We start from the raw sequence: 11,379 nt of genomic DNA, 5'->3' as shown, positions 1-11,379 counted from the left end.
ACTTAAGCCTCATTAAAAACCTTGTCATGAAAACCCAATGGGACAAAACTTGACAAGGGAAAAAGAGTGCATAAGCAACACTTAACCCTTCATCGAACACCCTGAGCTGTGAGCATCGTCCAAATGGTTTGAGCCACGTATTCTTGCTTCTTGTCCAGCTCCTTGATTATTCCAATGATAGCTTGGTTTAACCTACTGAATTTTGATCTTGTAAGAGTACTTGCCGGAACGACCAATGCTTCCTCCAATGCTTCCGCTGGTTCAAGCTGCTCCTCCAATGCTTACTCTGGTTCAAGCTGCTCCTCCAATGCTTACTCTGGTTCAAGCTGCTCCTCATGTCCATGTTATTTGCTTGAGTTGTCCATGGTCTCATCAGGAGACCAAACAAAGAAGACACTCGATGGTGCACTCGACTCAGCACATGATCGAGCACTCGATCGAGTGCCTGATCGAGTCACTGGTCGAGTTACACCTACCGAGTCTGATAAACCCACCAAGTACATTCCTCCAGCATACAAACCACCTCTGCCATTCCCAGGAAGTTTCAAGGAAAAGATGATTAGGAAGCTCAAGAAAAAGATTGAGAAGCAGGAACTGATGGCCATTCAACATGAAGTGACTGTTGAGGAGAAGAAAGAGGACAGAGGACCAGCTTTGGGGCAGTATGAACCATATCCTCTCTATAAGGGCATGTTACTTATCATATCAAAGCAGAAAACCAAGAATCAAGCCAAGAAGGATCTAAAAGACATGGGAACAGCTGTGATTCAAACCAAGCTTGAGGATCCAGGCTCATTCAACCTACCATGCTCACTAAACTATATGCACTTCAACAAGTGTTTATGTGACTTTGGAGCTTCTGTGACTGTTATGCCCTTCTCAATAGCACAAAAGATAGGATATGAGGAGTTCAAGCCAAGCAACCTCTACATCAGTCTTGCTGATGGCTCTAGGAAGGATGTGATGGGTAAATTGGAAAGCTTTACAGTGAAGATAGGTAAGGCAAGGATACCAACTGACTTCATCATCATTGAGATGGAACAGGAGCTTGATGATTCTATTATCCTTGGAATACCATTCTTGGCCACAGCTGGAGCAGTGATTGATGTTAGAAAGGGTATAATCAGCTTGGACATTGCTGGTGGGTTGACTATGAGAACATCAAGAATGCAACAAACCAACCCACCATTGGAGGCCAACCCTTTGTTATAGAAGATAAAGCTGACGTTCAGTTTTCTAAGGAAGAAATAGACTCTAAGGTCAAGATTTCAAACAATGAGGTAGATGTTCAAAACCTCAAGACTTCAGTTTAAGAGTTGACTGATCTGGTGAAGCATCTCCAAGTGCAACTCAACAAGAAGTCTGTTAAGAAAGCAAGGCCAAGGCTCAAGATCAAGAATAAACAAGTTTCAAGTGTGTTGACTGTTTTAACCAAGAAAAAGGTTCATGGTGATCAAATTGAACCAGGGGGGACCTCATCATCTCTCTGGTCTCCAAACCAAGCCTGAAAAGGCACCAAAAGTCAAGCTTAGTGACTATAAACAAGCTCAGTAGGGAGGAAATCCCTAAGGTATCTTTGTATATAGGTTTAATTTCCTTGTGTTTTTGATTTTTCTTTCATTTTTGTTTTGGGCAGGCTTCTACATGGGTTTCACAAGTGGACTTAAGCAATTTCGGACTTGAGGAGAATGCTTTCTAAAGCCACTCGACCAAACCATTAAGAAGCACACGATCGAGTGTTGTTCAAGCCCAGGCCCACTCGATCGATTGGAGGGAAGAGGAAGTTCAAAATTCAAAATTCTGGTCAAGCACTCGACCACGTGGGGTTTATTGGTGGGGTCAAGTGGCAGCAAAAGTGAGTCAAAGATTCCAAATTCAAATTTTGAATGGTATACACGCTCCACCCTTGTTTTTTTGTCCCCTCCATCTCTTTATAAGGGCATGAATTCGAGCATAAGCACCTCACACTCTCTCATTTGCAAAAACACATTCATTCAAGCTAAAAACATCTCTTTGCTCTCACTTCTGGCTCAAGGCTTAAGTTTCTTTGTTTTCTGGGTACTAACCGACTAATACCAAGCTTTGAGTTTCTTTTCATAGTTTCCAATCACAATGTCTTCACAAGCTAGAGAGACACCAGAACAAGCTGCTATCCGCCGAGCTGAGGCCAAGAAATCCGCTGAAGACTTCATGGATCGCCGTGATGCAGCTTTGTTAGCAAGAAGAGAAGAAGACGGAAACTTGACCACGCACTCGAGGAGGCAAACGGTCGAGTTCTGGCTCGAGCAGGGGGTCGAGTGCCCGTACGGAGAAGAGAAAGCAGCCTGTAGAAGTGGACTCAGAAGAAACTGAGAGTGATAAGGAAACAGAAAGTGAAGAAGAGATGGAGGTTGACAATGAGGAGTATAGAAGGAACAAGACAAGTGAGAAGAGGCCAGCAGCTGAAGTTCAACAAGAAGAAAGTGGAGATGAAGAAGAATCTGATACCTTATCACCAACTCAGCTCTATGAGGCTCTAATGACCATGAAGTTTCAACGGACCAGATATCCTCACAAAGAGACCATGGAGGAGCTTGGTATTGCTGATGACTTGAAGCTTCTCTTTGAAATCTGCAGTTTAACCAATTTCATGGTCATGGACATGGAGGGCTATCAAAAAAGAGAGTTGTGAGTTCATATCCACTGTTCAAATCCACTACTTCACTGATAGGGTTGATCCAGAGAGAGGAGCTGGTTTCATCACCTTCACCATCAGGGGGAAACACTATGAGATGTCACTTTTGGAGTTAGCTTCAATTTATGGGTTTGAAACTGGGAATGACTGCAACATGGTGATGCCAAAGGAAGAATTGTACTCTGTTTGGCACACTATTGGTGATGACAACCCATACTATTCATCCACAACCAAGAGCTCTAAGATCAGAAGCCCAGTTCTAAGGTACTTTCACTAGGCTCTAGCTAACACCATTTTGCAAGAAAAAAAACTGGGAACTTGAATGAAGGGGAGCTCAAGATGATAGATATGGTCCTCTATGGTATCATGGACAAGACAAGAGATGGGATCACAATCTGTGGGAGTAGGGTTCCAACTGAATTTTCTATGGTCCTCATTGACCAAATGACTTACTACATAAGTTGGGTTAGCAAGCTATACAAGAGGGGCTCAACTGGAGTCGTAACCATTGGAGGCATCATCACTCCAATCCTTGTGGCTGCTAAAGTCCCACTTGGAGGTTAAAAGAACAAGCCAAGATGGATTGACATCCCATACCTCACTTCTACTCTCATACTAGCCAAGGAGAAGCATCATGGGAGATATTGTAGTGACCCTCACTACAGGATAAAATTTCCTTGAAGGAATTTATCCCGAAAGAACTCAAAAAGGAAGAGGAGATGAAGCAGAGAAGAACTACTAAGTTTTATCCGAAGAAAAACCGATTGTGCAAGGTGCCGATCAGTTGGCCAGCGCACGTACGTACAGACGTACGCGGTACGCGCAGGACAGCGTACGAAGACAGACAGAGGGACTACCATTCATATGGTACTGTAAACCAAGGAAGGTTGCAGGGAACGGGAAGGAAACCGTTAAAATAATATTTTAATTCCCGAAAGTTAGTGTGGGATTAAAATATTAATTAATTTATTCAGTGGATTTTCTACTAAGTATAATTAATTAATTAAAGAGGTGAGTGGAGGAATATTTTAATGGGGGAATCGATTTTATTGGAAGAATATTCTCTCCCACTCACGCATGAGAAGGAGAACGTGGTGATGACATCTCACTTAAATATTTTTGCCAAGTGTTGGAGGAGAAATGTGGAGCTGCCACATAACCCCCCTGCGTGTGCTTCAAGTAGCTCACCCACACTCCCTATAAATACCTTCTCATTTTCTCACTTGGAGAGAAAAAGAGAGAGACGCCAAGAGGCTGCTGGCGCAAGAATGAGAAGAAAAAGTGTGATTTTCTTCTAAGTGTGGGAAGAGAGAGTTGAGTTGCTTCATCTGCAGGAAGAGTTGTTGAAGCTAAGGGAAGATCGGGTTGTAGAAGCTGAAGATCTGTAAAAATCTGTGAGTTTGAGGGAGCATATAGTTCGATCTAGCTTGGAGTGGTAGATCCAAGTTAGATTCGAAGTTGCATGTGTATATAGTTGCATTCTTCTTGATTTCTTGTTAGTTTTCTAGAAGTTTTTGCATTTGGTTAGGGGATTCCATGTAAAAATCACAAGTGTTGATGGGGAGATCCACTTGATTGATGTGTTGCATGTGAGGTTCCATGGTATATATCAAGCGTGGATGAGTAGATCCGCTTGATGGATATATTGCATGTGAGGTTTTCCCCTTTTTGATCTCAAGCGTTGATGTGAAGATCCACTTGATTGATTTGTTGCATGTGAGGTTGTCCATGGGAACTCTCAAGCGTGGATGTGCATATCTGCTTGATCGATTTCTCCCATGTGATTTGGATCCATGGTGAATCTGAAGCGTGGATGGGACATCCGCTTGATTGAGTCATCGCATGTGAATTTTGTGTGGTTGCATGTTGCATTTTGTGTTGTTGCATGTTACATTTTTGTTGTTGCATTTTTTTTTGTTGAGGTTTCTGGTTCTTTAAGATCATAAACCTATAACCTTAATTGTGGATTGGTCTTAGTGCGTGGCGTTCGTGATGGGGAGATCCGAGCAGCCATAAGCACACTAAGAATTGGGATATGTCTGTCCTTACCCGCAAACCCGTTTCAACATGCAAACTAAAATAGTCTTGCATGTGNTCGTGATGGGGAGATCCGAGCAGCCATAAGCACACTAAGAATTGGGATATGTCTGTCCTTACCCGCAAACCCGTTTCAACATGCAAACTAAAATAGTCTTGCATGTGGTTGCGAAGAGCTCGATCTTGGCTCGCTACCTTGATCGATGCTATACACGACGGTGTATTGGGATTTTATTCTGGTTGCATGCCTTGGTGGTTGTATTCAGAGATAAAATGGGAGACGGAATATCTGGGCCCTTAATAAAACTTGTTTAAAAATCTTTCTTTTTATTCAAGTTTTGCATGTTGCATTGGTTGCTTGTGTGTGATTGTTTGCTTAGCTTACTTCTGCATGCTTTCTCTGATTGGTTGTTTGCTTGCTTGCTTGCTTGTTGCTTGATTGCGTGTTTGCTTGCTTGATTGCTGTGTGGTTTTATATTTCTTGTGATTTGGGGTGGGATTGGGAATCAAATATTCTGCAGGGACCCCTGAGACTCACTAAGTAATCTTAGATTACTTATGATAATATTTTGTCCTGCAGGTAACCACTAGAGGTCTGGAGGTCGTGCTGATCGATAGGAGCCCAAAGTAGTTTTATTTTGTGCTTTTGTGTAAAAAGAAGAAGTATGTTTCTTCCTGTTAAAAACTCTTTGTAATATATTTTTGGCATTAGGCCTGGCCACAAACGTTATAAGTTGTCTTGTGACATATTAATAATAAATAATATTCGGTTTTATATTCGAGAGCGAGCTATGTCTGAAGTGGCCTAGTCCGGGTTGGCTCAACACTTGGATGTCATGAGGGTTGAAAAGCCTAAGTGATGTCTACAGTGGTGGAAATATCATCGATGGACTGGCTAAGGTTCGCAATGTGTTTTAGAACCTCAGCCGGATCGTTGGTGAATATTTCCTTATTGTAGCGTCTGGGAGTGTTCTGGCCGGGATGGCTTAGGAATGGTTTGGGGGCGTTACAGATACCTTTTCAACTTTGACCACCCAACAGTAGGAAAGACTCAGTTTGTTCTACCAAACCAAGAAGCAAGAAAAATAAGTAAAGGGCTTAACATTGACTTCTGGCCAACAGCTGAGCTACTGCTTGAAGGAACAGCCCCATTTGCAGAGAACCAAGCTGAAGATGTAAACATGGCTGAAGGGGAAGAACAGTTCTACTTTGATGACTATGAGCCCTAACCAAGAGATAGCAGAGGTGTGAGAGAGACAACCAAGAGGGTGATACTACTCCAAAAGTGGAACAAGTGGCATGGGAAGACTATTGAAAAGCTGAAGAAGAAGGTGGTGAAGATGTCCAAGTCTATCAAGGGTATGAAGAGAGAAATTGCTAAATTGAAGAGTGGAAACTCATCCCCAGCACCAACTGAGCATTTGAAGAGGAATAGCTATACTAGAATCTTGCCTAGGGCTGAAAACCCTTTGGAACCTTCAAGAGCTTCATCATTTGAGCCATCACATAGGAGAAGAGGTTCAATTCGCGCAGAACAGCAAATTCCAAGGCACTCGACCAGTGCACACGAACCAACACGCGGCTGAGCACTTCCCCAGACCTCAATATGGTTTCCCAGCTCCTCAGGGTTATCCACCTTACCCCTATGGCCAAGTTTACCCTCCCTTCCCACCTCAGTACTTCATGGACCATGCACTCATGCAACAATACTTTGGGCAGCAAGGACAACAATTCTATCCACAACCACCCACTCGACCTAGTCACTCGACCGAGCACTCGATCGAGTGCATGTCTGGTGCCATAGTAGAGTTGCCTCCCTCTCCATCAGCAAGCCAAAATCAAGCCCCAGGCTCAAGCTACATCTATGACAGCATGACTGATGCTGTGGATAGCTTCTTCCATAACCCTTGTGGTACCAACATCACCTTATACATTGTTTATACCATTTAAATTGCATATTTTGTTTATTTTAGTTCTTAAATTCTCTTTCAAATTTTTATTACACAAGGGACTGTGTAATTTAAGTTTGGGGGAGAGTTTAAGACAGCATTTGACATAGTTTCCTATTTTCGTATTTTAAATCTTTAAGTATAATCATATTAGCATTTGCATTTCACTTAAGGCATAGAAAAACAAAAAAAAGTTTGAAATTTTTTCACAAAAATCTTAAAAAAAACAGAGTATTCATGTAGTTTGCATTGCATATTAGGATCTTGTTAGCATGTTTCATATATGACTGTTTCATATTTTCATTAGGGATCAATGATGAGTTTAGCCTTGTTAACATTGTTTAAATTCACTAAATAGGATCAATGTCCAAGTTAATAGTACTTTGATAACTCTATATTTTACCATCTTTTAGCATGCATTTATTTCCTGTTTTGCATTGTTTAGAGTTAGTTTTAGCACATTTATGTCTTTTATTCTCAGTTTATGCATTAGGATAGAATTTGCATTGCATTTGCATATTTGTGTGCACAAACAGGTAAATTAGGTACTTTGGAAGCACAAAGGAGAAGTTGTGATCAAAAGGGGGACATCTAGCAAGGGAATAAGGCTCAAAAGAGGAGGAAAGCAATTACTCGACAATGGAGTCGAGCACACACTCGACCGTTTGCCAAAGAACACTCGGTCGGATTCAAAACAAGTCCCTCAAATATCTACCCGTATAAAGATCTTCCGTTGGCATTCAGCTTCCAAGTTCTTCACGAAAGTTATAGACAACCGAGTTAGAGTTCCAATGCCGGTGGTCTCAGGCCGATAGGAGTTATGGTGCAAAAGTTATCCCGAATTTATTGAACAGATATCATCCCAGATCGAGGACTCGACCGTTGGAAGAAGTAGGAGAAGAGTTCACTCGACTATGCACTCGATCGAGCACATGGTCGAGTTGTGAGCCGCCTCTCTATTTTGTCTCCTAGCTAACTAGGGCTTCCCTTAAGAGACCTATTTATAGAAAAGAAGGGAAGCCCTAGTTAGCTAGGAGACAAAATAGAGAGACGGCTCACAACTCGACCATGTGCTCGGTCAAGTGCATGCTTGAAAAAGAAAAGAAAAGAGGGAAAAGATAAAGAAAAGGGTTAAGTCTTAAGGAGAGAAGTGATTTAAAGCAAATTTAATCTCTAAGTGAAAGAATGGAGTAGTATAAAGGGTGTAAATAAGGTTCTGGTCAAAGAAAATAAAGACAGAAAAGAAGAGTCTAGTAAAAGCTTTATGACTTGGGAAACAAGTAAGAAAGAGAACCTTAGCATTTAAGAAGGAAACCTCCATTCCACTAGAGAAATCAAGTAAGAAACATCTCCTAAGATTTAAAAAAAAAAGAGGAAAGGGTAAAAAAGAAAAGATGAAATTAAAGGGTAGAACTAGGACATAATGGGATTAGAATGATAGGCACAAACACTTTGGGTATCTTTGGGTAGACAAGGTTCTGTTCTTATATGTGTCTAAGTGATCTTACCTTTATCCTTCTTCTAAAGCTCAATCCACTTTTTGTGAGAGAAACATTGTTATTGATAAGCCCCACTCAAAATGAGTTTAAACATTGCATAATCTGATTCATGTTCTTGTTTAATGAATGTTAAAGGAAATGAATGATTTGAATGCATGTGGAAGTCTAAGGTTTGAATCAGTTAAGGTTGTGAAAGACTTGTCTAAAATCTTTAAGTATAGCTCATTCACCTTGCATCATAGTAGTAGTAACTTGGACATTGATTCTAGCTAGTCTATTAACATTTTTTAGGTTATGAGATCCCACCTTCAAACCTCTCTTCCTTCTTATGTCTTGTTTGTTTGCTTGAGGGCAAGCAAAGACTAAGTTTGGGAGAGTTGCTATGTATATATTTTACCATATTTAACCATGGTTTATTCACATCTTTTACATGTTTTATTAGCTTGTTTTGTCACTTTCATATAGTTTAAGAACTGTTTGTGCATTAGAATAGGATTTGCATTGCATTTGCATTGTTTCTTGTTTAAACAGGTGAATTGGACTCAAGAAGCATGGAAATAGCATATGGGATAAGAGGAGTGCAACTAGTGAAGCAGATAGGAGTTGAATCAAGGAGAAGACCAACAAAGCATGAAGCACTCGACCACAACTACTCATGCACTCGACTGTGTGTTGTTGAAGCACTCGACCGTGTTCTGCTGAAGCACTCGACCGTGTGCAACTCATGGACTCGACCGTGTGCTACTCAGGGACTTAACCAGTGGGAAGCAGAAGAATGGACCACTAGACCATGGCCACTCGACCACAAGACCACTTGTGGTCGAGCACATCGAGCCGCCTCTCTATTTTGTCAGCTAGCCAAATCAGGGCTTCCTTCCCTCACTATATATATCCCTTGTACCTCATGGCCGCCCATAACTCTCTTTTTAGGCAGAAAAATAATTGTACCCACCAAAAACCTAGTTTTTACCCCTTAAGGGTTTTTTATCTTTTATTTACCATTTGCAACTTTTATTACTGTTTTTTCTCAGATTTCAATACTTTGTAAGTCTCATAACTTTCTGGGTATTGAGAATCTGAGTTTGCTTGTTTATATTAAGTTGTTGTTCATCATCTCATCTCTCTTATCATGTTTATTTCATCATTTTCTGGGTTTATGTTTATTATCATCATGATCTGTTCATCTGAGTAGTGAGCTAGGATTCTGGAGATTGATTAGGCTGGTTTAGGGGTGTGGTTATTTAGACTAGTTAAGCTTGTTTGATTATATATCCCTTCTGGGTTAGATATGCTCTATGCTATTCTTATATCTGAGAGGGTAAGGATAAATCTTAAGCTTCTCTGCATCACACCAATGTTAGGGTTGTTAGATAAGGCTAATACTGGAGATTATTGTGCCTAGCCTAAGAGATTAGTTGTCTAGGGTGGTTTTTGACAAATAATGAACCTGAATCTTAATGCATGTTTAGTATGGTTTCACCCATGAGAGTTGGGGTAGGATGTTACTAAACCTGATTGTTATTGCCATGAGAGTGGATTAGCAAGTTTATGAGGTCATTGTCTAGGGATAGCTCTTGTTTGAGATTTGTTAGCTAGTTTAGGTAGCCACAGTCTAATACCAGCCCACGAATCCATCTCTAGAAGCCTACTTTGTTATCTGATTGTTTGTTATTGCATCTAGTCTTGTTTATTTTCATTTGTTTCTGTCTTAAGTTGTTAAAATTGCTTCTGTTCTTCGTATAAACCCACTCGACCTAGCCACTCGATCAGACACACGGTCGAGTGCTTGATCGAGCACCTTCGGGTTGTTCTAGTTTAATTTCTGTTTCATTTTACCTTTCTTTACTGTTTTGTTCACATCTTTTGCATCTTTTGCTATCCATTTTGACCATTATTGCATAGCTTTAGGACTGTTCTTGCATTAGAGTTTAGTTGCATTGTATTTGCATCTTTTCATGCATAAACATGTGATTTTGGAGCTTAAGGAGCATGGAAGCAATGCTGAGGAGAAGTGTTTAAGTAAAATCAAAATCTAGTGAAAGGATGGGAAGTAAAAAATTGTTGTTGAAGATGGTTCTGGTTAAAGAAAAGAAAAGAAAGAAAATAAAAGTCTAGCAAAATGCTTATATGTCTTAAGAATAAGAAGAAAAGATAACCATAGCAAATAAGTAAGAACCCCCATTCCACTAGAAAGATCAAGTAAGAAACCTCTCCTAAGACTTTAAAATCAAAAGAGAAAAGGGTGAAAGAGAAGAGAAGAAGTTAAAGGGTAGCACTAGGATCAATTGGGTTTAGATTGATAGGATAAACACTTTGGGTGCCTTTGGGTAGACAAGGTTTTGTTGTTGTATGTGTCTAAGTAATCTTACCTTTAGCATTTTTCTAAAGCTCAATCCATTTTTATGAGAGAACCTTGATATTGATAAGCCCCACTCTAAAAAGAGACCATGATTGTCTCTAAACCTTTTACTACCAAGCCAAATGAGTTTAAGCATTGCATAGAATTGATTCATGTTCTTGATTAATGAATGTTAAAGGAAATGGTTGATTTGAATGCATGTGGACATCTAAGGCTCAAATCAGTAAAGGTTGTGATATGGTTGTCTAAAATCTTTATGTACAGCTCATTCAACTTGCATCATAGTACTGGTAACTTGGACATTGATTCTAGATGGTCTATTTGCAAGCTTTAGGAGCTGAGATCCCACTTTCAAACCTCACCTACCTTCTTTTGTCTTGTTCATTTGCTTGAGGGCAAGCAAATACTAAGTTTGGGGGTATTGATGTTCATATATTTTACCATGTTTTCCCTTAATATATTCACATCTTTTGCATCTTTGCTATCCATTTTGACCATTATTGCATAGCTTTAGGACTGTTCTTGCATTAGAGTTTAGTTGCATTGCATTTGCATCTTTTCATGCATAAACAGGTGATTTTGGAGCTTAAGGAGCATGGAAGCAATGCTGAGGAGAAGTGAAGCAATCATGAGGAGAAAACAAGAGAGTTAAGGCTGAAGAACCAAGGTCCGGAGTCCTACTCGATCGCCCACTCGACCAGACACTCGACCGTGTGCTGAGAGGGACTTGATCGAGTGGGAGGAGCACAAGAGGAGCCAACTTGACCGGTCACTCGACCGAGCACCAGGTCGAGTTGGTCGAGCCGCCTGGCTATTTTGTCTTTTAGCGTTTTTAGGGCTTCCACTACTTTTTGTATAAAA

General features: G+C 40.5%; 1 protein-coding gene across 1 annotated transcript; it reads left to right on the top strand.

Moving 5' to 3' along the window:
* Positions 1-363: 363 nt before the first annotated feature.
* LOC104773557 lies at positions 364-1,212 on the top strand. Its single transcript, XM_010498193.1, has one exon. The coding sequence runs from the start codon at positions 364-366 to the stop codon at positions 1,210-1,212; it is 849 nt and encodes a 282-aa protein (XP_010496495.1).
* Positions 1,213-11,379: the final 10,167 nt, after the last annotated feature.

Source organism: Camelina sativa, unplaced genomic scaffold (assembly GCF_000633955.1).
Source record: "Camelina sativa cultivar DH55 unplaced genomic scaffold, Cs unpScaffold00573, whole genome shotgun sequence".
Classification (NCBI taxonomy): Eukaryota; Viridiplantae; Streptophyta; class Magnoliopsida; order Brassicales; family Brassicaceae; genus Camelina; species Camelina sativa.
Note: the sequence above shows the minus strand (reverse complement) of the source record. Positions and strands in the feature narration are given on the sequence as shown.